The sequence below is a fragment of the Rhinoderma darwinii genome, chromosome 11 (genome assembly GCF_050947455.1).
Source record: "Rhinoderma darwinii isolate aRhiDar2 chromosome 11, aRhiDar2.hap1, whole genome shotgun sequence".
Lineage (NCBI taxonomy): Eukaryota > Metazoa > Chordata > Amphibia > Anura > Rhinodermatidae > Rhinoderma > Rhinoderma darwinii.
The window spans coordinates 100,159,490-100,187,203 of NC_134697.1; the positions used below are offsets into that span (position 1 = coordinate 100,159,490).

The following is a 27,714-nucleotide window of genomic DNA, read 5'->3' on the forward strand; positions in this document are numbered from 1 at the left end:
TATGGCAGTATTATTGTATGGAGGTATTATTTGGGCACTGAATAGAAGTTTTACTTGGGCATTGAATGGCACTGCTGTATGGCAGTATTATTTGGATAATGTATGGAAGTATTATTTAGGCATTGTATGAAGGTATTATCTGGATACTATATGGAAGTATTATTTAGGCAGTGTATGGTGGTACTGTTTGGATACTGTATGGAAGTATTATTTAGGCATTGCATGGAGGTATTATTTGGATACTGTATGGAAGTATTATTTAGGCATTGTATGGAGGTATTATTTGGATACTGTATGGAAGTATTATATAGGCATTATGTGGTGATATTATTTGGATATTGTATGGTGGTATTATTTGGATACTATATGGAAGTATTATTTAGGCATTGTGTGGAGGTATTATTTGTATACTATATGGAAGTATTATTTAGGCATTGTATGGCGGTATTATCTGGATACTGTATGGAAGTATTATTTAGGCATTGTATGGCGGTATTATTTGGATACTGTATGGAAGTATTATTTAGGCATTGTATGGTGGTATTATTTGGATACTATATGGAAGTATTATTTAGGCATTGTATGGTGGTATTATTTGGATACTATATGGAAGTATTATTTAGGCATTGTATGGCGGTATTATTTGCATACTATATGGAAGTATTATTTAGGCATTGTATGGTGGTATTATTTGGATACTATATGGAAGTATTATTTAGGCATTGTATGGTGGTATTATTTGGATACTATATGGAAGTATTATTTAGGCATTGTATAGTGGTATTATTTGGATACTATATGGAAGTATTATTTAGGCATTGTATGGCGGTATTATTTGCATACTATATGGAAGTATTATTTAGGCATTGTATGGCGGTATTCTTTGGATACTATATGGAAGTATTATTTAGGCATTGTATGGTGGTATTATTTGCATACTATATGGAAGTATTATTTAGGCATTGTATGGTGGTATTATTTGGATACTGTATGGAAGTATTATTTAGGCATTGTATGGAGGTATTATTTGGATACTGTATGGAAGTATTATTTAGGCATTATGTGGTGATATTATTTGGATATTGTATGGTGGTATTATTTGTATACTGTATGGAAGTATAATTTAGGCAGTGTATGGTATTATTTGGATACTATATGGAAGTATTATTTAGGCATTGTATGGTGGTATTATTTGGATACTATATGGAAGTATTATTTAGGCATTGTGTGGAGGTATTATTTGGATACTGTATGGAAGTATTATTTAGGCATTGTGTGGAGGTATTATTTGGATACTGTATGGAAGTATTATTTAGGCATTGTATGGTGGTATTATTTGGATACTATATGGAAGTATTATTTAGGCATTGTATGGTGGTATTATTTGGATACTATATGGAAGTATTATTTAGGCATTGTATGGTGGTATTATTTGGATACTATATGGAAGTATTATTTAGGCATTGTATAGTGGTATTATTTGGATACTATATGGAAGTATTATTTAGGCATTGTATGGTGGTATTATTTGCATACTATATGGAAGTATTATTTATGCATTGTATGGCGGTATTATTTGGATATTATATAGAAGTATTATTTAGGCAATGTATGGCGGTATTATTTGGATACTATATGGAAGTATTATTTAGGCATTGTGTGGAGGTATTATTTGGATACTGTATGGAAGTATTATTTAGGCATTGTATGGTGGTATTATTTGGATACTATATGGAAGTATTATTTAGGCATTGTATGGCGGTATTATTTGGATACTATATGGAAGTATTATTTAGGCATTGTATGGTGATATTATTTGTATACTGTATTAAAGTATTATTTAGGCATTGTATGGCGGTATTATTTGGATACTATATGGAAGTATTATTTAGGCATTTTATGGTGGTATTATTTGCATACTATATGGAAGTATTATTTAGGCATTGTATGGCGGTATTATTTGGATACTATATGGAAGTATTATTTAGGCATTGTATGGTGGTATTATTTGCATACTATATGGAAGTATTATTTAGGCATTGTATGGCGGTATTATTTGGATACTATATGGAAGTATTATTTAGGCATTGTATGGTGGTATTATTTGCATACTATATGGAAGTATTATTTAGGCATTGTATGGTGGTATTATTTGCATACTATATGGAAGTATTATTTAGGCATTGTATGGTGGTATTTTTTGGGTACTAAATTACAGTAGTTTATGAGAATTTTATGGTAGTATTTTAGTATAAATATTTGTGTAAAAACTGCGTAAGTGTCTGTGTTTTTATATTTATTTTATAATACGAAAACAACTAAAACATCACACGAGGAAGGGGTTCTACTCCGGTTGTTGCCCAGGGCCCCATTTTATTCTATAACCCATCTATGGCGTAAGGTGGAGCTCATCAGTGTCTGACAATGATATTCTGAACGAGAAATAAACCACTGCCATTACGAGGCAGGAGCCCGTTACATAAAATTTCATTTATGTGACTGTGGAACGAGGAATCTGTATGACTTTTTGTGTGTGTGAATCTTTATAAAAGTTTGAGTGCCCATGCAGCAACATATGAAGCCGCTATGTGTGCTGCTCCCAACCTCACCCTTGACTTGCTCCGTAATGCACTGTGGCTGCGAGTCATCTCTAACATTGGGTATTTGAGGCGTATGAAGCCTTCATGATGAAACAGACAGGAGCAGGGGCTCCGCTGACGAATTGTTAGTGGCAGGCGGGTGGCCTGCGGTTACGAGGGTTGGTGAAAAGTCATCCAGTGTTTGTGTTATTTCACCATGACAGGAAAACCGTCCACATCTCCCTCTTCACATGACGCTTTCAATAAGATGTCACACTAACGATGGCCATTTCTTAGCAGCCGTTCCTCCGTCCCTTCATTAGGACGTGAAGGAAGCGACAAGCCTTTTATTTCCCAGAAAGCTTTCTATAACGCCCGACTTATTAGGCTAATGGCAGCTGAGTTCAGGCTTATGGATGACTGCACGGTGACTCACCCCTTGCTTCGGCATTTTATTTGTATCCTTTAGATTGTAAGCTCACACGGCAAGGCTCTTCTGTATCTTACATCTTCCATTTGATATCTACCTGTAATTGTACTTGTGTTATTAAACAGAATCTGGATGCCGGTGACAGTTCCAAAAATTTTCCATATCTGAAATGTGTATATGTTTTTGGTTTCCCTTTGAGGAGTTATTTGGCCTCACTGCTGGATTACTTTAGTTTGAACCTCCACCTTTTGACACCCTATTATTTTTAAGTTCAAAATTCTGTGCTGTTTAATTTCTTAATATATCTTTATAGCAGTTGGAGCTTTATTTATCTGATACAGAGCTCCAATTCCCCTGCATATATGTCGAGTGTAATGATAAAATTCTGGCTAACTGCAGCCACCACTAGAGGGAGCTTGTGAGCTTGCTGCATACTGTTTATTCATTGAACTCAATAATAGAAATGTATACAGTCAACTCCTGAGCTCCCTCTAGTGGTGGCTGCAGATATCATTTAGGTATTGGTTGGAGCCAATTGCCCTCCCGAGCCCTTTCCTGCAGGGTCAGCCTATATACAGGCAGAGTAAGAAATAAAAATACAGAGGCAGATTTTTGTGGGATGCACTGATGACTCTTTCTTTCTGCGAGGACGGTGACATGAGAAGGGGATTCAAAGAGCATCATAGAGAGAATCCCTGTGTCAAGCACCACCACCCTCAGCCCCTGCACTAGGCAGGTAATGGAGTCTTCCTCGAAGCTGGCCAAAGCTCCTAGTTGGTGGGAACTGATGTCAATCTAATAACTACGAGGCTGTCAGAGAATTTTATCCATCCAAACAGAGGCTCATTTCCAGTTTTCCTTGCCGACTTGTCTATGGGCAATATACTTGGGGTAAGAAGTGTAACCCCTGAGTGTCATCTTGAGGAACCACTTACTGGCTACACTGAGACCCTTCTGTTTTGAGTCTTTAGAAATTGTTTTATTGCTTGTTTTTTTTTTTTAGCCCCAACATTCGCTGCAGGGACTCCTTAAGTGGCCAACACTCAGTGCCCCCCTAAAGGTCAGCCACAGATGCCCACCAGAGTACTTGCTGCAGATGCCTTTCAGAGTACCTTCCACAGATGGTGTCATTCACAAATGCCCCCTAAAGTACCAGCCACAGAGGCCCCACAGAGTGCCTATCATGGATCCCCCCTCACACTCATGCACTGTATTCCTGCATGACATTAAAGTGGTGGCTGCAGGGGGTGTCCAGGAACCAGGGGTGAGGCTCCGTGCCAATTTGTGGCTGAGGGCGCAGGTCCAAGGGAAATGGAGCCAAACACTGCAAACCCTACATCACTATGAGTGTACTTATATGGGAATGGGTTAGAGTGGAAGGGGGACCGAATGCAGCATGATACAACGACCCTGTATACCACTTCATAAGGCTGCGGAAGATGCTATATATATATATATAGTCATTTTTAATTATTTATTTATTAATTAATTTTTTTCTATTTTTTATGATAATATATTTACATATTTATAGTAATATATAATATATATATAAATATATAATATATAAATAATATATAATAATATAATATAAATAAATAATAATAAAATAATATAGTATAATAATTTATACATTTTTAATATATATTTTATTTATTATTAGATTTTATTTATGAAGTTATATATATATAAATTTGTATTCATTTTTTTATTTTCATTTTATTTATTATGTTGTTTATATATAAATTTGTACTTATTGATTTTTAGATTTTTTATTTTTATATATATACACTACCGTTCAAAAGTTTAGGGTCACTTAGAAATTTCCTTATTTTTTATAGAAAAGCCCAGTTTTTTTCAATGAAGATAACAGTAAATGAATCAGAAATCCCCTCTATACATTGTTAATGTGGTAAATGACTATTCTAGCTGCAAACGTCTGGTTTTTAATGCAATATCTACATAGGTGTATAGAGGCCCATTTCCAGCAACCATCACTCCAGTGTTCTAATGGTACATTGTGTTTGCTAACTGTGTTAGAAGGCTAATGGATGATTAGAAAACACTTGAAAACCCTTGTGCAATTATGTTAGCACCGCTGTAAACAGTTTTGCTCTTTAGAGGAGCTATAAAACTGACCTTCCTTTGAGCTGGTTGAGAATCTGGAGCATTACATTTGTGGGTTCGATTAAACTCTCAAAATGGCTAGAAAAAGAGAGCTTTCATGTGAAACTCGACAGTCTATTCTTGTTCTTAGAAATGAAGGCTATTCCATGCGAGAAATTGCCAAGAAACTGAAGATTTCCTACAACGGTGTGTACTACTCCCTTCAGAGGACAGCACAAACAGGCTCTAACCAGAGTAGAAAGAGAAGTGGGAGGCCCCGCTGCACAACTGAGCAACAAGACAAGTACATTACAGTCTCTAGTTTGAGAAATAGACGCCTCACAGGTCCTCAACTGGCAGCTTCATTAAATAGTACCCGCAAAACGCCAGTGTCAACGTCTATAGTGAAGAGGCGACTCCGGGATGCTGGCCTTCAGGGCAGAGTGGCAAAGAAAAAGCCATATCTGAGACTGGCCAATAAAAGGAAAAGATTAATATGGGCAAAAGCACAGACATTGGACAGAGGAAGATTGGAAAAAAGTGTTATGGACAGACGAATGGAAGTTTGAGGTGTTTGGATCACACAGAAGAACATTTGTGAGACGCAGAACAACTGAAAAGATGCTGGAAGAGTGCCTGACGCCATCTGTCAAGCATGGTGGAGGTCATGTGATGGTCTGGGGTAAAGTGGGAGATTTGTACAAGGTAAAAGGGATATTGAATAAGGAAGGCTATCACTCCGCAACGCCATGCCATACCCTGTGGACAGTGCTTGATTGGAGCCAATTTCATCCTACAACAGGACAATGACCCAAAGCACCTCCAAATGATGCCAGAACTATTTAGGGAAGAAGCCGGCAGCCGGTATTCTATCTGTAATGGAGTGGCCAGCGCAGTCACCAGATCTCAACCCCATAGAGCTGTTGTGGGAGCAGCTTGACCGTATGGTACGCAAGAAGTGCCCATCAAGCCAATCCAACTTGTGGGAGGGGCTTCTGGAAGCATGGGGGGAAATTTCTCCCGATTACCTCAGCAAATTAACAGCTCGAATGCCAAAGGTCTGCAATGCTGGAATTGCTGCAAATGGAGCGACCAATACAAAGTCTGAAGGAGAAAATCATTATTTCTAACCTTGTCAATGTCTGGACTGTATTTTCTAGTCATTTTGAAACTCATTTGATAAATATAAGTGTGAGATTTCATGGAAAGCACAAAATTGTCTGGGTGACCCCAAACTTTTGAACGGTAGTGTGTGTATATATATATATATTACATAGTTACATAGTTTGTACGGTTGAAAAAAGACACAAGTCCATCAAGTTCAACCAAGAACTACATATATATTTATTTATTTATTTTTATTTTTTTAAATCAATAAGTCATTTAAGGATTTGGCTTCAGTACAACTTGTACTTATTAATACCTTGCCATGCGTCACTGATCAGACACAGATACTTGATAAAGAATACAGGAAATATCACTCAAGTCATCATCTGCGAGCATCTTATGAAAAAAGGCCATTTTATTGACACCTTTTATTGACTGAGATAGGAAAGGATTACAACATGACTTAATAAAGCTTGAACACACATGTACCTGGATGTGTATCACAGAGTATGATATAAACATAGACTTACTGAAACTAGAACATTACATGTTAATGCTGCCTTCCTGATTGCTGCTTGGTCGACGTACCCTAATGGCAGCCCATGGGGCACCTATGGGGCCAATTCCAGATTAGTCTTAATTTTAATGGGGGTGAGTACCTGCATAGGAAGCGGAAAATGTATTTGAAAAAGTGATGGGGGCACCAGGAACTCCTGTTGTGGGTGGTTGGGCGTGTGGTGGTGTCAGGCAGCTCCTCAAAGCCCTCCTATTTTTATCTTTGCTTTTTTTTTTTTCACTTGTCTATATACACCACTGCTTCTTGGTAAGTTCTAGACAATTATTACAATTATGCCAACGTAAAGCAGCACTTTTGACATCCGTCGGGTGAATGGAGGCCTATGGATACATATGGCGTATGGGGTTTAAATGTGATGTGAACAGAGCCTTAGCACCAGCTTAAAGAAATACCCAAATTTCCCAAACTATTCTCCATAAAAATAATAATGCAATTTCAGTAGACCAGGAAAATGTCTACATATAACTGAAGGCTCAAATTGATTACCTCTTTACTACAGGATGCCCTATGGTTGGTTCCCTCCCAATGTGCGACACCCTCTCCGGGTCTCCAGGATGATCAAGGATCACATCGCCCTTCTCCTCTATAAGGAATAGGTAAGGAGCAGGGGTGTAGCTATGGAGGGTGCCATTGTCCCTGTGCCCGGGTGCCTGATAGGGCCCAAAGGCCTCTTTATCGCATACACCAGTACTATAAATGGCATCCAGAGGGTGCTGGTTCTTCTTGTGGAGATCCAGTTGGTAGGGGATGCTTTAAAGCAAAGGTCCTTGGGTAAAATTATGCAAAATAGCTCTCCTCCAGAAGGAAGACAACTGACAACTGTCTCCTCGTTCCACTAATAGACACTTTTCTTCAAGGTATAAATTTATGAAGGGGGGGGGCCTCCCATACAGAGTTGGTTGTAGTAGATTAATCCAGTATTAAGAGTCGCAACCAATTTTATTATTTCCTTATCCTTTATGTAGCAATCGTGCAACACGTGTCCTGAAAGACAATACTGCGTAAGAACAAGTCGTAGAAAACCTTGGACGACAGTCGTAAATGTTTGTTAACAAGAAATCTTATATAAAAAGACGCTAAAATGACAATGACAAAGACCTAAGAAGATGTTGTTTCAACCAGTTATTTAACCAGCCATTGGAGTAATCCTATAGCACCGGAAAAGATCAGAGGATTTGCAAGATTGGATGTTCATCATAAATGTGTGTAGACCAGAACCATAATGATTAATAGAGAATAGATCCCACAATGCACCACTCTTCTTAAAGTCTATCTTTGGTGAACCTTCCGTAAAACTCCACCTGTTTGACCAAGGGCATACATACCATAGAGGTTGGACCCTTGGTGGGTCCCATGCCCTTTGCTGCTGGATGACGAGAACCTGAGCAAGACTCCACTCTCCAAATAAGCTGCAGTGTTGGTGAATTGTTCTGAGGATGTGTTGACATCACGACTGAACACGACGTTCAGCATATGCGACAGGAACCTTCCCGGCACATACACCAAACGTATCCATAGGGCCCTTTTTTGCGTATGTTAGGGAGGTACAATGGGACATATATATGCCACTGTATCCCTACATAGTCATATGTCGGAGCGTTCCATCGGAGGTATACAGCGAAAAATACTCCAGACCAACACCTCCGACAGAAGGCTCTGACGTGGTGTGAAACAAACATCCGGCCCGAATGTTCAGGGTGGTGAAACCCAGCACCATAACGGGCACCCCCCGTTTTACTCTTTGCTATGGGCCCTTCTCTTCTATCTACACCACTGCTTTTGACATGGTTATTAATAATTGAAGGTATAGGATTGGAACAAGTACAGTCATCCGAATGGGATCGCCAGGCAACATCATCCGGGAATTCGACAAACAACTTAACTGTGATCCTTTGACAGATATATATCCACTTGTAAAATTTATTCAAATAAAGAGATACAAAGATAAAGCTTAGTATAAAACCAATGGCTTAACTTCTAAATATCAGAAAAAATTCAACGTAAAATATTTACGTTGCAGAATGGCATAAATATCGTCTATATATCTCTAAAGTGTAATGACCTCCACTAGACAAGATGGCTTCCTCACAGACTAGTCACTTTCAAGAACTTTCGTAACCTCATAAGTCTCTAGCGCCCTCACTTGGTGGGGTCATCTCTCATTGTCTTCTCTTACATTATCCCTCCGTATGAATAATCTTAGTTAAAAAATATGTCTTTCGAAAGAACAACCTCCAAATTCCAATTCCGAACTCATTAAGTAAGACCAGGTCCATCCAACATGAGAACATTTTTATGTGTAAGTATAATACACAATGTGACTGGGCTCCCGTACCCTGACCAAGAGGCAGACCATGATGCTACTATGGTGCCATCCGGGTGAAGGAGTCCAACAATAGTTGTTCCATCCCCTTTACTATTGGGTGGTGAGGACATGCGCCCCTTTCACTTCAATAGTGATGAACTTGGACACAAGCCATGGACAAATCTGGCTCGGTTTTTGGAGTAAAAAGGCCATTTTTTTTCTAATCCGGGAAATCCCTTTAATACAGATTAAAATTTGAACATGTCGGGGGCTTCAAAGGTGCTCTGGCTATTTAAGGAGCATCAAACGACACCCTCAAAGTTGGACTATGCTTTGTAGAAAATACCAACTATGTACCAAGAACCAGTCAACCAGTCTAATCGAATGTGATCTTCAATGTAGAACATTCCATCTGAACATCGTGACCTTCACCCATGTCACATTTTGATCTGTTCCTCTTTTATACATTGATTCCTTCTATTATTTTTCACTTATTGGTTCAATAACCTCAATAAAGATGGAAAAAAATGACTTTTTTCTGTTTTTATCTCCCGAGACAACTGTAAAGTTTTATGAAGGGAAAGTCAAACTTAAAACAGAGACGTTGCCCTAAAACAAATTTTCGGAGACTTGTTGGACTGGCTATATATTGTGTATTGGAGTACAACCAAGAGAATGCAATGCAGTTATGGATTGTGGGGGCCCAAAATGGTGTGAATTCAATCCTGGGGGCAAACTTACAAACATATGTATTCAAATAAATTACATTCCCTCTTATAGAAGATAACATATGCCTTGTCCCCAACCAATCGTAACTTCCTTCTACTGGGATTGAGGTTATAAAGATTGTCAGCACATCTTATAAATTATTTGAACTGCCCAGCAGTGTCACATGCTAACGTCTGTACACAACTTTCACATACATCTTTATACAAAGAGATATAATGACTGTTTTCCCACCAGCCCACACTGTAGATGGCATACGACCAGTCTGAAGGCCAATTGTAGACTCAGAACCTCAACTCTATAACCCGTCGTCTTAACCTTGCCCTTGTCTCGGTCTTCTACACTAACCTGATTCAAGACCTGTCCTCCTATTTCTGCATGGGAACGACTTCTTGTTCAGAAGGTGAAGAAGGAACGATTGATTGGGCCAAAAGGATCTATCAGGGTCGAAGAAGGTATCTGCTGGCTTGCCTGAACGTACCAGGTGGTATCCAGTGCTATTCCTATGATGGAATTTAGTATATAAAAGTGAAGCAGAAAATCGAAACCTAATTTGATACGCGATTAGAGAGATGATTGAGGAATGTAATGAGGTCAGGCTGTCACCTGAGCACAAATGGGGCACATTTTGCTGGCCAGCAACAAACTCCATTTGTCATTTTTAACACATAATAATAACAAACAGAATAAATAGACTGAGTACATAAAAATCCTTTGGCTGCCAGACTACGACTACAATAAATCCAAACAGCTAAAGAATTAGAAGAAGCAGCTGCACGTTACGAGATTGAAGAAGCTCTGGGCTATGATGAGGACCTACGTGAGCATTGTAGTGGCCAATATAAATTTGCCATCTCATAATAGAACAATGCATTCTATATGGGAAGAGAGAAATGAGTATTGTTATGCGTGAAGTGTCTGGTTCATACTGATAGATAGTGAACACAACAGTCATATTATACAAGGCATTTCATCATCTACTCCAGGCCAGAACATTTCTTTTACTGCAGTCGTGCAGCTGCTCTAACAAAGTGAAATTCAGTCCAACATATAGAAGCCAATGGCACCGGCTCAATGCATAGGCTGAGGAGGGGGACGAGCAGGGGGTGGACCTGGGGGCATTCGCGAAGGTGGAGGTCCTGGTGGAGGTTGCCGTTGGGGCGGCTGATTGGGAAGCTCTTTAAGTGACTGCTCTGCTGGGGGAGGGCTTGGTGGAGCCCTACTGGTAGGTGGCTTATAGATAGCTTGGCTTCCATCAGCTTTAACCCTTGTGAAGTTGATACAACGTCCCTAAATCAAATAGGGAAAAACAGTCAGTTAGTCACATAGAAAAAGAGAGAATAGAAATATTTATAAAAATGAATATAAAAGCAAATGTAAAAAAATAATTTATGGAAATAGAGAGAATAGAAATATTTATAAAAATGAATATAAAAGTAAATGTAAAAAATAATTTATGGAAATTTATTTTGAACCCCATATAAAAATGGGCAAAACATACTGTATAACAACCCCAGCATAAGCTGAGATCCACAGTTTAGTGCCTGCATGGTTGCCACATAACAGAGCCAGCCATGGAAACCAAATAACAGTGCCAGCCATGGGCCCTGGGAATAGTGCCAGCCACAGGATTGTGCCAGCCACAGGGCCCACAGAACTGTACCTTTTATAGGGTCCACAATAACTGTATAAGTCACAGAGACCCAAAAACATTGTCAGCTAACGGGCCTGTAGAACAGTGGCAGCCACAATCACAGAGGCCATCTAGGCAGCCCACAGTGGTCCCGATCGAGTGTTGAAGACCTGGCTGATGTATTTAATACAAGTCTCACCTCAGCACTCCGCAAAAAAAAAATGTTTCACTCCCCGTAAACGAGTAGCATCAAAACCGAGAATGCAGTCCTCCTAAAAGGGACATTAATTTGCTCTGATGTGCGCAATTCACATAGGGCTCCGCCTTATGATCGCCTCAATCACTGATCAGTTGCCATTCATGCTCCCATTGTGCCCCTATCTTCAGCTACAGATGGTTTTACAGAACAGCTCTTGGTCTAACAATGGCCCCAGAGCTTCCCTGAGATATTGTTTCACATAGCAAAGACATTGGGGAAAAAATAAAAATGGCGGGTTCCTGGAGGCCAAAATTGGCTGCATCCTCGACAGGTTAAGCGCAAAAAAATTAAGGGCTTCCCCTCACACCGGGCAAAGATTTAGTTAGTTAACCTAACCTTGTGTATAAGTACATTGGCCAGGCAGATTGGCTTGTTGGTCGCCCCCTGACACTTAGCACCTGGGACAAATGACTCACTAGCTCCCCCTAGTTACATGAGGACTTCTCATTTGTAGATCACGGATATAGATATTTTTAGGAAACAAATACAAAGCCTGTCTAGATACCCTAGATGCCCTTTCATAAGCAAGCGGCTAGTGACATGTTGTCATATGTTCTTACCTTGTCTCCTGCCTGCGGCCTCATCAGTGACACTTGGTCGTATCCTCTCCTCAGCAGAGCCCAAATTGCATCTAGTTTACCCTACAGTGAGACACAAAGTCGGGAGTCAATTCACCTACAATAACTCTACAACACAGAAGATTTTTGGGTGGTAAGGTCTTCTTCACCTTGATTGGACTGTACCATTTCCTCTCCTGTGAATTATGTCGGCGTGAATTTTTCTTCGGCTTAGGCTCCCAGGGTTCGAATTCTTGTTCTGGCAGTTTAATGACGGCATTTTTGGGTTTCTCTAGTTTCGCTCCTTCTTCCGTGGAACCCTTATCACCCCACCTCACCTACCGAAAAAATTATTCTATGGTGTATATAGACATTCACTTCACAAAATAGCAATCCTAGAACATATTTACATTGTGCCGTTCCTCTGTCATTGCTCCTGGAAATTTATGAACAAATTGATAACTGGGTGTTAACTTTCCCCTCCTGGTGTAGGGACGCACCCTATTGACAAGGGGAATGGTAACGACCAGATCACGGATATGGAAAACTTATTGGTTTTGAGAAACTTGCCCACCATTTTACCTCCATCCTCTTAATTCCCCCGACCCCTCTTCCTCCATAATAAGACGCGTCCACCGTTGGCCATTTTTTCTTGGGAAAACCATCTTCATCGTCAGATTCCTGAATAAGCAAGAATAAAAATGGAGACTCTTTATCTATTTCTTCTAAAGAGGTGTGGACCGTACGGTCAAGCAAGTTCATGAATGGTGCACATGGTATTGGCGGGACATGTTCTCAGCGTCCCGGTATGTAGAAGACACAAGTCTGTCTAGTGCATATTGTTTGTGATGAGTCTTTAATTTTCTATCTCGTTTCTCTACATGGACATTTCAAAAAATTCACAAAATAACCGTAACGTAGGTGTCCTAAGGTGAGCTCAGGGAGGACATAGACCTCCCGTGGAGCAGAAGGGCCTTCTACAGTCAAGATGACCAAGTATAGAAATACCCTTTCAAAGGGTATGCAGCTGCTATGCGATCCTTGGGAGAGATGGGGCACAGGCCTAGTTTGTCCTAATCCCTGTTGGCAAGAACCTGTGCAGAACTTCCATCTCTACAAGAACTTCATCGCTAGAAAACAAGGAGGTGAAGATGTGGCCCAAAGGTCATTGGTGGTTTTTTGCCCTCCCCAATGTTTTTGTATTTATGGTATCTTGCATTGGCACACACAAGTACCGGCTTGTTTACCGCATTGAGTAATGCGGCTTTAGCCATAGATTCAATCAGACATGTGTTTGCCCAATGGGAGATGGAGGATTGTCTGTGATTGGTTGCCAGGGAGAACTGTCAGAGGTAGTGTGAAGGAGAAGTCTTACATGTGCCTAAAGAAACCTGACTGCGAGACCAGTATATCTGCATGGGGACTAATATTAATGACAGGAACCTGCTTCTTCCTATCCTAGAAACCAAAGGCACATACAAGACCTAGACAGGTGCTACACCTTACAACTTTTTGGCCAGCCAAAACATGGACTCTTATGGTTTCTTTGGGGGAACAAGGCCAGTTTTTAAATAAGAGGCCCATAATGTCTATTTTTTGCCCTCAAGATACGACAGTCCTGAACAGTAGGCCCAAGAACCACTTCTCCACTCCCCATCTCGATTCTGTCTTTCTGATGGCGCCTTTATAATTTTGGCTCCAGTCTCGCTTCTGTGACCCTCTGATAAATACCCCCTTGTGTTCAGTACAGATCAGTCAGATCTCTAGTGACATTTGTTCATAGAGAATAAAGAAACCTTCTGCCGATCGTTTGACATAAACAGTATGCAGACAACATTTCAGAATAATTCTAGGCCTTCTGGTCCAAAAAAATAAAAAATTCCACAAAGCTCATCTATGTAGAGCCATGCAGTCAAATCATAAAAAATAGGTCCCCTGATCACCAATATGTGTGGCCCATGCTCTGGAGCCCAACTGGTGTCCACTGTAATTAAAGGGGTTTTCTATGGATAGACAATGGTGGCATCAGCAGGTGTCCCACCGCTCTGGAGAAAGAAAAGCAGAACCAACAGGTGGCACATTGATTTTAGTGTAATGTTTCATCTTTCCTGCAGGGGCAGTGCAGTAACAGTGAGCAGTTAGCAGCTCCCTTGATGATCAATCATGATTCTAATCTAAAACTGTAGACATTGCTCAAAGTATATATATATATATCACTAGAAACATTTTAGGGTTCGGAAATTTTTGTCATGGATACGGTCAAAAATGATTGGAATTCTGCTGATGTAATAGAACAAAGGGAACATTGTCCAGTCAAAGACATATATAGGGATGAATGAAAGGAAGTCTGTGTATATATAGCCGCAGAGTCCAGCTGTATCCTGACAGAAGGGAAGGGGGGGGGGCAGATAATGTATAGCTCTGTGAATGAGTTGGATTGTTAATGATTAACCACTTACATTCCAGAAGAGACTTTTTAGTGTTTCCAGGGTTCCCCAGATTAGTAGATCAAATATTCATGTGTAATATTTTCTCCATATACTAATGATGACACCATATAGCCTCCTGAAATGAGCTGAGCAGAGCCAATAGGAGTGGGACAGCGTATAGGGATAGTGATAGTGTTCCTGTTACAGCCCTTAGTGTTTTAGCTGTTAATATCTAATATTTGGTGGTCTGTGCAGGATTGAAAAAAAATGGCTGCTTTTTTTTTTTTTTAAACAGTACCACATCTGTCCACAGGTTCAGTGTGGTACTACAGTCCAGCTCCATTCACTTTAGTGGAGCTGAGCTGCAATACTAGACACGACCCATGAACAGATGTGGCGCTGTTTTTGCTAGAGATAAAGTGAGGCTGAGATACATTGCATTCTGGAATATAAGGCTGAATACTCACTGGTTCTGGAGGAGGAGGTGGTGGTGGCTCTTTAATCACCTGTTAAGAAGACCAGACACATATTTTAGTAACATACCAGTATGTTGATCCCCCAGGAATACTGTTGTTTAAAGTGGTTGTCTCGCTAAGACAGCCCCTGTCGATATGTCCTATTAGGGTATATTGATGACGTAAAAGGGGGATCACCTGCTCGGGAACTGATTTTAACTGGAGAGCAGCTAAAAAGAGCGTTTCTTGATCTGGTAGAAATGGCCCATCCATGTAAGCCAGCATGTTATACTACATTTCACCAGTAGTGGCCACTGTAAGGGAAATGCATAGCTGGTTGTAACTTCCTCCAGTGACCGCTGATCAATGGGGGTTTCTGAAGCCAGATCCATTGAGATCAGCTTTTCACCGGGCCGGCTTCAGTTGTAAAATTAATTCTCATCACAAGTCAATCCTTTGTCCATGGTTTTTATGCAGAGATGAGCTCAAATCCTTAATATATTTTTGCTCATCAAATTGGAGCTATGTTATATGCATATAGGATGCTAAGAAATGTCCCATAGGGGGCATACCACCAATAAAGATTACTGTATCCCTAAAATGTCATGCCCACCGACCCACGTGATTCCGTTATGACAATACAGTACGTCCTATCATGATAGAAGTGCTAAGAGGAAGTCTGTCATGGAGAAGGCTTCAAGGTCCCCATGCAATGACCATAAGCAGGATAACATAAAGAACTTTGCCATAAAATGGATAACCTGTATATTTCTGGAATATTTTATATATGTTTAACTGGAATACCCCTTTAAAAGGCTAACGCTTCCATATAAACAGCTGGTAACGTTATTGCCAGTACTTACCACAGTGCAGCAGAGTGGCCAAAACCACCACAGCAGAGCCAGGAAAAGTAGAAGGAAGAGAATCAGGAGGGCAATGAAGAGGATGATTCCCGTGCGCTGGGGAATAGATGGGAACATGTTATCATAGATCGGTATCTTTCAGGGTCACTCAATGACCTCTAATTCCAGTGCATTAGGGTGTGGTTTGTAGAGTAACAGTATAAAATCTGGACTTTTTACCTGAACGTATATACTGCCGTACAATGCCTAAATAATCCCATACAGTCTGTGGAAAGTATTATGCACACAATGGGGCTAATTTTGCCGGTAAAATCTTTAATCTCTCATACCAGGGTGCAACGTTTCGGTCCTTGCACGGACCTTTCTCAAGCCCTTCTATCGACTGGTAAGACTGCGTGACGGCGCAAGGAATAGCGGTATACCGCTTGTGAAGGCGCTCCAGTCGATAGAAGTGCTTGAGAAAGGTCGGTGCCAGGACCGAAATGTTGCACCCTGGTATGAGAGATTAAAGATTTTACCTGCAAAATTAGCCCCATTGTGTGTGTAATACTTTCCACAGTCTATAGAGGGTTGGGCCCCTATCTATGCACCATTATACTGAATCCCCTGGTGCTATCTAAACCTAAAATAATATGCAGCATCCAAATTATACTGCTACATAATACTGCCACATAGCTCCCACATAATACTGCATATTCAAGCCACATAATACTGCCATATAGTGCCCAAATAATATGTAGTATCCAAATCATACTGCTACATAATACTGCCATATAGCTCCCACATAATACTGCATATTCAAGCCACATAATACCGCCATATAGTGCCCAAATAATATGTAGTATCCAAATCATACTGCTACATAATACTGCCATATAGCTCCCACATAATACTGCATATTCAAGCCACATAATACTGCCATATAGCTCCCACATAATACTGCATATTCAAGCCACATAATACTGCCATATAGCTCCCACATAATACTGCATATTCAAGCCACATAATACCGCCATTAGTGCCCAAATAATAAGCAGCATCCAAATCATACTGCTACATAATACTGCCATATAGCTCCCACATAATACTGCATATTCAAGCCACATAATACTGCCATATAGCACACACATAATACTGCATATTCAAACCACATAATACCGCCGTATAGTGCCCAAATAATATGCAGTATCCGAATCATACTCCTCCATAATACTGCCATATAGCTCCCACATAATACCGCCATATAGTGCCCAAAGAATATGCAGCATCCAAATCATACTGCTACATAATACTGCCATATAGCTCCCACATAATACTGCATATTCAAGCCACATAATACCGCCATATAGTGCCCAAATAATATGCAGCATCCAAATCATACTGCTACATAATACTGCCATATAGCTCCCACATAATACTGCATATTCAACCACATAAAGCCGCTATATAGTGCCCAAATAATACATAGTATCCAAATCATACTCCTCCATAATACTGTCATATAGCACCCACATAAAACTGCATATACAACCACATAATACTGCCATATAGCTCCCACATAATACCGCCATATAGTGCCCAAAGAATATGCAGCATCCAAATCATACTGCTACATAATACTGTCATATAGCTCCCACATAATACTGCATATTCAACCACATAATACCGCCGTATAGTGCCCAAATAATATGTAGTATCCAAATCATACTCCTCCATAATACTGCCATATAGCTCCCACATAATACTGCATATACAACCACATAATACTGCCATATAGCTCCCACATAATACTGCATATACAACCACATAATACTGCCATATAGCTCCCACATAATACTGCCATATAGTGCCCAAATAATACGTAGTATCCAAATCATACTCCTCCATAATACTGCCATATAGCTCCCACATAATACTGCCATATAGTCCCCAAATATAATGTAGTATCCAAATCATACTCCTACACTGCCATATAGCTCCCATATAACACTGTATATACAACCACATAAAACCGCCATGTAGTGCCAAAATAATATGCAATATCCAAATCATACTCCTCCATAATACTGCCCTATAGCTTCCACATAATACAGCAATTCCTATATGGTGCCACTGGCATTGGTCCAGTTTGCCAACCCCTAAACCAGCCCTGTTGGTAGAGTGGGGTAAGATACATTTTGTGATTAAGATAAAACTCAGAAAGTCTACTGTCCTGTGATACTTACGCAATGTGTACTGGTGATGCTCACAGAACTGGAGATAAAGTTTAGGCCCAAGTTCATACTGACTTGCAGATACATCACCCTTAAAAAGAAGACGAAGAAATGAGAACCACAATGAGAATGTCGGGAGTCCGAGAAAATCTACAGAGTATTCAGAGCCATTGTGACTCTGCGGGATAAATGAATCATAGTCCTTGGCCACCTACTGTACCCAGTGTCTGGCAATTCGGTGGCATATACAACAAGCAAATCACGTAGAACCAGTTGTATGAACCCTCTGTTCCATGGCCACCCAATGTGTGCCCAATTAATGATGCTCAATTTCCTTAGTCTTTGAGTAGGGATGAGCCTTCGTTTGCTCACCTTCTACATTTCCACCATCTTGATTTTTCCAGTCACATATGACCATGGGGCTAAACAATTGGCCTAAACCATGGGCATTTGACTGGCACAAAAAAATGTCTAGAGCAGAAGCAAATGCAAATCTGGCTGTGCCCACGGGACCCCAAACTTTAAATACGTACTGTCCAACTTCTTCAATAACCGGAGCAGGGCATAGCAGGTATGTATCTTCTATGACGGACGGCTTCTCATCTGAAAGACACAGAGAGGACACGGACCTGGTATAGAAAACTTTATCACAGGTTATAAACATTTCTATAGACCTGGAATTTTATATGTATATATATATATATATATATATATATATATATATATATATATATTTATTTATAGTCACTGTTCTGTAGTGGAAGCCAACTTTACTATCTGGTGCTGCCGTTCACAATGGCAGGGCTGGCGGCAACGCAACCTCTAAGCTTTTATAGTTAGGGAGCTGGGCAGTCTGAAAAAACTTCATATAAATATTGCAGTACAGCATCTAAATAATAAGCCATAGGACAGCCAGATATACATAGCGCCCAGATAACTAGTGTTATAGAGCGCCCAGATAACTAGTGTTATGAAGTGCCCAGATAACTAGTGTTATAGAGCGCCCAGATAACTAGTGTTATGAAGTGCCCAGATAACTAGTGTTATAGAGCGCCCAGATAACTAGTGTTATGAAGTGCCCAGATAACTAGTGTTATAGAGCGTCCAGATAACTAGTGTTATGAAGTGTCCAGATAACTAGTGTTATAGAGCGCCCAGATAACTAGTGTTATGAAGTGCCCAGATAACTAGAGTTATAGAGCGCCCAGATAACTAGTGTTATAGAGTGCCCAGATAACTAGTGTTATGAAGTGCCCAGATAACCAGTATTATAGAGCGCCCAGATAACTAGTGTTAAGAAGTGCCCAGATAACTAGTGTTATAGAGCGCCCAGATAACTAGTGTTATAGAGCGCCCAGATAACTAGTGTTATGAAGTGCCCAGATAACTAGTGTTATAAGGTGTCCAGATAACTAGTGTTATGAAGTGTCCACATAACTAGTGTTATAGAGCGTCCAGATAACTAGTGTTATAAGGTGTCCAGATAACTAGTGTTATGAAGTGTCCAGATAACCAGTATTATAGAGCGCCCAGATAACTAGTGTTATGAAGTGACCAGATAACTAGTGTTAAAGAGCGTCCAGATAACTAGTGTTATAGAGCGTCCAGATAACTAGTGTTATAAGGTGTCCAGATAACTAGTGTTATAGAGTGTCCAGATAACTAGTGTTATAAGGTGTCCAGATAACTAGTGTTATAGAGCGCCCAGATAACTAGTGTTATGAAGTGACCAGATAACTAGTGTTATAGAGCGCCCAGATAACTAGTGTTATGAAGTGCCCAGATAACTAGTGTTATAGAGCGCCCAGATAACTAGTGTTATGAAGTGCCCAGATAACTAGTGTTATAGAGCGTCCAGATAACTAGTGTTATGAAGTGTCCAGATAACTAGTGTTATAGAGCGCCCAGATAACTAGTGTTATGAAGTGCCCAGATAACTAGTGTTATAGAGCGCCCAGATAACTAGTGTTATAGAGCGCCCAGATAACTAGTGTTATGAAGTGCCCAGATAACTAGTGTTATAGAGCGTCCAGATAACTAGTGTTATAAGGTGTCCAGATAACTAGTGTTATAGAGCGTCCAGATAACTAGTGTTATAAGGTGTCCAGATAACTAGTGTTATAGAGCGCCCAGATAACTAGTGTTATGAAGTGCCCAGATAACTAGTGTTATAGAGCGCCCAGATAACTAGTGTTATAGAGCGCCCAGATAACTAGTGTTATGAAGTGCCCAGATAACTAGTGTTATAGAGCGTCCAGATAACTAGTGTTATAAGGTGTCCAGATAACTAGTGTTATAGAGCGCCCAGATAACTAGTGTTATGAAGTGCCCAGATAACTAGTGTTATAGAGCGCCCAGATAACTAGTGTTATAGAGCGCCCAGATAACTAGTGTTATGAAGTGCCCAGATAACTAGTGTTATGAAGTGCCCAGATAACTAGTGTTATAGAGCTTCCAGATAACTAGTGTTATGAAGCGCCCAGATAACTAGTGTTATGAACTGGCCAGATAACTAGTGTTATAGAGCGCCCAGATAACTATTGTTATGAAGTGCCCAGATAACTAGTGTTATGAAGTGCCCAGATAACTAGTGTTATAGAGCGCCCAGATAACTAGTGTTATGAAGTGCCCAGATAACTAGTGTTATGAAGTGTCCTGATAACTAGTGTTATGAAGTGCCCAGATAACAAGTGTTATGAAGTGTCCAGATAACTAGTGTTATAGAGCGTCCAGATAACTAGTGTTATGAAGTGCCCAGATAACTAGTGTTATAGAGCGCCCAGATAACTAGTGTTATGAAGTGCCCAGATAACTAGTGTTATAGAGCGTCCAGATAACTAGTGTTATAAGGTGTCCAGATAACTAGTGTTATAGAGCGCCCAGATAACTAGTGTTATGAAGTGCCCAGATAACTAGTGTTATAGAGCGCCCAGATAACTAGTGTTATAGAGCGCCCAGATAACTAGTGTTATGAAGTGCCCAGATAACTAGTGTTATGAAGTGCCCAGATAACTAGTGTTATAGAGCTTCCAGATAACTAGTGTTATGAAGCGCCCAGATAACTAGTGTTATGAACTGGCCAGATAACTAGTGTTATAGAGCGCCCAGATAACTAGTGTTATGAAGTGCCCAGATAACTAGTGTTATGAAGTGCCCAGATAACTAGTGTTATAGAGCGCCCAGATAACTAGTGTTATGAAGTGCCCAGATAACTAGTGTTATGAAGTGTCCTGATAACTAGTGTTATGAAGTGCCCAGATAACAAGTGTTATGAAGTGTCCAGATAACTAGTGTTATAGAGCGTCCAGATAACTAGTGTTATGAAGTGCCCAGATAACTAGTGTTATAGAGCGCCCAGATAACTAGTGTTATGAAGTGCCCAGATAACTAGTGTTATAGAGCGTTCAGATAACTAGTGTTATAAGGTGTCCAGATAACTAGTGTTATAGAGCGCCCAGATAACTAGTGTTATGAAGTGCCCAGATAACTAGTGTTATAGAGCGCCCAGATAACTAGTGTTATGAAGTGCCCAGATAACTAGTGTTATGAAGTGCCCAGATAACTAGTGTTATAGAGCGCCCAGATAACTAGTGTTATGAAGTGCCCAGATAACTAGTGTTATAGAGCGCCCAGATAACTAGTGTTATGAAGTGCCCAGATAACTAGTGTTATGAAGTGCCCAGATAACTAGTGTTATGAAGTGCCCAGATAACTAGTGTTATGAAGTGCCCAGATAACTAGTGTTATGAAGTGCCAAGATAACTAGTGTTATGAAGTGTCCAGATAACTAGTGTTATGAAGTGTCCTGATAACTAGTGTTATGAAGTGCCCAGATAACTAGTGTTATGAAGTGTCCAGATAACTAGTGTTATAGAGCGCCCAGATAACTAGTGTTATGAAGTGCCCAGATAACTAGTGTTATAGAGCGCCCAGATAACTAGTGTTATGAAGTGCCCAGATAACTAGTGTTATAGAGCGCCCAGATAACTAGTGTTATGAAGTGCCCAGATAACTAGTGTTATAGAGCGCCCAGATAACTAGTGTTATAGAGCGCCCAGATAACTAGTGTTAAGAAGTGCCCAGATAACTAGTGTTATGAAGTGTCCAGATAACTAGTGTTATAGAGCGCCCAGATAACTAGTTTTATGAAGTGCCCAGATAACTAGTGTTATAGAGCGCCCAGATAACTAGTGTTATGAAGTGCCCAGATAACTAGTGTTATGAAGCGCCCAGATAACTAGTGTTATGAAGTGCCCAGATAACTAGTGTTATGAAGTGCCCAGATAACTAGTGTTATAGAGCGCCCAGATAACTAGTGTTATGAAGTGCCCAGATAACTAGTGTTATAGAGCGCCCAGATAACTAGTGTTATGAAGTGCCAAGATAACTAGTGTTATAGAGCGCCCAGATAACTAGTGTTATGAAGTGCCCAGATAACTAGTGTTATGAAGTGCCCAGATAACTAGTGTTAAGAAGTGCCCAGATAACTAGTGTTATGAAGTGCCCAGATAACTAGTGTTATAGAGCGCCAAGATAACTAGTGTTATGAAGTGCCCAGATAACTAGTGTTATGAAGTGCCCAGATAACTAGTGTTATAGCGCGCCCAGATAACTAGTGTTATGAAGTGCCCAGATAACTAGTGTTATGAAGTGGCCAGATAACTAGTGTTATGAAGTGCCCAGATAACTAGTGTTATGAAGTGCCCAGATAACTAGTGTTATGAAGTGTCCAGATAACTAGTGTTATGAAGTGCCCAGATAACTAGTGTTATGAAGTGCCCAGATAACTAGTGTTATAGAGCGCCCAGATAACTAGTGTTATGAAGTGCCCAGATAACCAGTATTATAGAGCGCCCAGATAACTAGTGTTAAGAAGTGCCCAGATAACTAGTGTTATAGAGCGCCCAGATAACTAGTTTTATAGAGCGCCCAGATAACTAGTGTTATGAAGTGCCCAGATAACTAGTGTTATAAGATGTCCAGATAACTAGTGTTATGAAGTGCCCAGATAACTAGTGTTATGAAGTGCCCAGATAACTAGTGTTATGAAGTGTCCAGATAACTAGTGTTATGAAGTGCCCAGATAACTAGTGTTATAGAGCGCCCAGATAACTAGTGTTATGAAGTGCCCAGATAACTAGTGTTATAGAGCGCCCAGATAACTAGTGTTATGAAGTGCCCAGATAACTAGTGTTATAGAGCGTTCAGATAACTAGTGTTATAAGGTGTCCAGATAACTAGTGTTATAGAGCGCCCAGATAACTAGTGTTATGAAGTGCCCAGATAACTAGTGTTATAGAGCGCCCAGATAACTAGTGTTATGAAGTGCCCAGATAACTAGTGTTATGAAGTGCCCAGATAACTAGTGTTATAGAGCGCCCAGATAACTAGTGTTATGAAGTGTCCAGATAACTAGTGTTATGAAGTGCCCAGATAACTAGTGTTATGAAGTGCCCAGATAACTAGTGTTATAGAGCGCCCAGATAACTAGTGTTATGAAGTGCCCAGATAACCAGTATTATAGAGCGCCCAGATAACTAGTGTTAAGAAGTGCCCAGATAACTAGTGTTATAGAGCGCCCAGATAACTAGTGTTATAGAGCGCCCAGATAACTAGTGTTATGAAGTGCCCAGATAACTAGTGTTATAAGATGTCCAGATAACTAGTGTTATGAAGTGCCCAGATAACTAGTGTTATGAAGTGCCCAGATAACTAGTGTTATGAAGTGTCCAGATAACTAGTGTTATGAAGTGCCCAGATAACTAGTGTTATAGAGCGCCCAGATAACTAGTGTTATGAAGTGCCCAGATAACTAGTGTTATAGAGCGCCCAGATAACTAGTGTTATGAAGTGCCCAGATAACTAGTGTTATAGAGCGTTCAGATAACTAGTGTTATAAGGTGTCCAGATAACTAGTGTTATAGAGCGCCCAGATAACTAGTGTTATGAAGTGCCCAGATAACTAGTGTTATAGAGCGCCCAGATAACTAGTGTTATGAAGTGCCCAGATAACTAGTGTTATGAAGTGTCCAGATAACTAGTGTTATAGAGTGCCCAGATAACGAGTGTTATGAAGTGGCCAGATAACTAGTGTTATAGAGCGCCCAGATAACTAGTGTTATAGAGCGCCCAGATAACTAGTGTTATGAAGTGCCCAGATAACTAGTGTTATGAAGTGTCCAGATAACTAGTGTTATAGAGCGCCCAGATAACTAGTGTTATGAAGCGCCCAGATAACTAGTGTTATGAAGTGGCCAGATAACTAGTGTTATAGAGTGCCCAGATAACTAGTGTTATGAAGTGCCCAGATAACTAGTGTTATGAAGCTCCCAGATAACTAGTGTTATGAAGTGCCCAGATAACTAGTGTTATGAAGTGGCCAGATAACTAGTGTTATGAAGTGCCCAGATAACTAGTGTTATGAAGTGCCCAGATAACTAGTGTTATGAAGTGTCCAGATAACTAGTGTTATGAAGTGCCCAGATAACTAGTGTTATGAAGTGCCCAGATAACTAGTGTTATAGAGCGCCCAGATAACTAGTGTTATGAAGTGCCCAGATAACTAGTGTTATGAAGTGTCCTGATAACTAGTGTTATGAAGTGCCCAGATAACTAGTGTTATAGAGCGCCCAGATAACTAGTGTTATGAAGTGCCCAGATAACTAGTGTTATGAAGCGCCCAGATAACTAGTGTTATGAAGTGCCCAGATAACTAGTGTTATGAAGTGCCCAGATAACTAGTGTTATAGAGCACCCAGATAACTAGTGTTATGAAGTGCCCAGATAACTAGTGTTATAGAGCGCCCAGATAACTAGTGTTATGAAGTGCCCAGATAACTAGTGTTATAGAGCGCCCAGATAACTAGTGTTATGAAGTGCCCAGATAACTAGTGTTATGAAGTGCCCAGATAACTAGTGTTATGAAGTGCCCAGATAACTAGTGTTAAGAAGTGCCCAGATAACTAGTGTTATGAAGTGCCCAGATAACTAGTGTTATAGAGCGCCCAGATAACTAGTGTTATGAAGTGCCCAGATAACTAGTGTTATGAAGTACCCAGATAACTAGTGTTATAGCGCGCCCAGATAACTAGTGTTATGAAGTGCCCAGATAACTAGTGTTATGAAGTGGCCAGATAACTAGTGTTATGAAGTGCCCAGATAACTAGTATTATGAAGTGCCCAGATAACTAGTGTTATGAAGTGCCCAGATAACTAGTGTTATGAAGTGTCCAGATAACTAGTGTTATGAAGTGTCCAGATAACTAGTGCTATGAAGTGGCCAGATAACTAGTGTTATGAAGTGGCCAGATAACTAGTGCTATGAAGTGGCCAGATAACTAGTGTTATGAAGTGCCCAGATAACTAGTGCTATGAAGTGTCCAGATAACTAGTGTTATGAAGTGTCCAGATAACTAGTGTTATGAAGTGTCCAGATAACTAGTGTTATGAAGTGCCCAGATAACTAGTGCTATGAAGTGCCCAGATAACTAGTGTTATGAAGTGTCCAGATAACTAGTGCTATGAAGTGCCCAGATAACTAGTGTTATGAAGTGGCCAGATAAATATTACATATAGCGCTTTAGTAATGGGGTGGCGCAGGGACCCAAACGCCATCGGAGGAACGATGCAAAATCGGATGTGTAAGTAGATCGGAAAGAAATGACATTTAGCGAGATTCATCAGAACTAGTGCAGGGGGAAAAGGGGAGGAGTTCCTATACAGTAGAAACCAATCAGACTGCCTCTTATTGTTAAAAGGGCATGAGAGCTGGAATCTGATTGGTACATTGGGCAAATGCTCCACTTTTGCCCTGCACTCGTTTTGCTCAGTCTCCCGCACTCAGTTATACGTTGCTGCGGCTTCTTACTTATAGTGAAGCTATCATTGAGCCTAAAGCTGCACAGGACTTGATTGATGTCGCGGGTGCTGTGGAAGCCGTTTCCTCGGACCACCACCTGGAAGGACTCTGAAACGGGAGCACAAAAAGAAAACATTCATAACGTGGAAATAAGGGGGGCATCAAACAGGGCTCAGTGCCATCATGAATGCCAACGTCCGGTGACCTGAATCATAAAATGTCTCATCAGACCGAAGGACGCGCCGGTAACCCGAGATGGGTCGCCTAAGCTGGAGATGTAATATTTTTATATATGCAGGGCTGGATTATAAGGGCCAAGTGCCCACGGGGGCCTCCGCCACCCAGGTCAGGACATGCCTACAAACGACAGCATTTTAATCACAATTAGTGCACTTGATCCCCCTTATCACACCTCAAAATTATCCCAAAAACGAATGCAGACCGCTAGACCCTCGGCCGCGAAGTCAGGATATTGTCGGAGAGAGGTGAGCATGTTGCGGCACCCAGGAGATCTCCCCTTTTTCCGTACGTTTAGGGGCAGTTGGCAGGTATATGTGTTGATCGATTGAGCTAGGCAGAATCTCTGGCCATCTATGAATTGGTGGTTGGTGTGGAGCGGCTGATACCAGATGCGACCACCAACCTTGACCTGGCCCTCGTAGGGCCCAAACCTGGAGTTCCATATCCCCCATTGTGGAGTAGCGCCCATTCTGAATTTTGTTATGGTCTTGGACAACGCTGCCATCACAACTCCTAACCGTTCTTTGTCTGCACTGGGAGCGGCAGGAGAACATGTTCCTTCTCTTTACAAATACCACAAACTCGTTGTAGGAATTCATCCCCCACCACAACTTCCTCCGTCCAATAAAAAAGTGCAGATCTGGCAAAACAGCGAAACAGAGAAGTCAGCACCCAGAATACAGAGGACGCTGACCACAGGGTGCCCAGAATACCGGAGTATGCTGACGACAGGGTGTCCAGAATACCAGAGGACGCTGACCACAGGGTGCCCAGAATACCGGAGGATGCTGAAGACAGGGTGCCCAGAATACCGGAGGACGCTGACCACAGGGTGCCCAGAATACCGAGGACGCTGACCACAGTGTGCCTAGAATACCGGAGGACGCTGACGACAGGGTGCCCAGAATACCCGAGGACGCTGACCACAGGGTGCCCAGAATACCGAGGACGCTGAACACAGGGTGCCCAGAATACCGAGGACGGTGACCACAGGGTGCCCAGAATACCGAGGACGCTGACCACAGGGTGCCCAGAATACCGAGGTCGCTGACCACAGGGTGCCCAGAATACCGGAGGACGCTGACCACAGGGTGCCCAGAATACCGAGGACGCTGACCACAGGGTGACCAGAACACCGAGGAGGCTGACCACAGGGTGCCCAGAATACCGGAGGAGGCTGACCACTGGGTGCCCAGAATACCGAAGGTCGCTGACCACAGGGTGCCCACAATACCGGAGGACGCTGACCACAGGGTGCCCAGAATACCGGAGGACCCTGACTATAGGGTGCCCAGAATACCAGAGGACGCTGACCACAGGGTGCCCAGAATACTGAGGACGCTGACCACAGGGTGCCCAGAATGCTGGAGGCGGTTAACC

The 27,714-nt window shown here is 41.1% G+C and overlaps 1 protein-coding gene across 1 annotated transcript in view; it reads right to left on the reverse strand.

Annotated features, from left to right (window-relative positions):
- Positions 1–6,443: 6,443 nt before the first annotated feature.
- The window catches only part of LOC142663526 (anthrax toxin receptor 1-like), a 55,012-nt gene continuing 33,741 nt past the window's right edge, over positions 6,444–27,714 (reverse strand). Inside the window, exons 3-11 of the mRNA XM_075842250.1 lie at positions 26,104–26,202; positions 18,770–18,839; positions 18,249–18,327; positions 16,024–16,119; positions 15,173–15,211; positions 12,859–12,957; positions 12,447–12,614; positions 12,280–12,360; positions 6,444–11,117 (exon numbers count right to left, since the gene is read on the reverse strand). Coding sequence (XP_075698365.1) covers positions 10,899–11,117; positions 12,280–12,360; positions 12,447–12,614; positions 12,859–12,957; positions 15,173–15,211; positions 16,024–16,119; positions 18,249–18,327; positions 18,770–18,839; positions 26,104–26,202 — 950 coding nt within the window. The 3' untranslated portion in view covers positions 6,444–10,898. The remainder of the gene's footprint in view (positions 11,118–12,279; positions 12,361–12,446; positions 12,615–12,858; positions 12,958–15,172; positions 15,212–16,023; positions 16,120–18,248; positions 18,328–18,769; positions 18,840–26,103; positions 26,203–27,714) is intronic.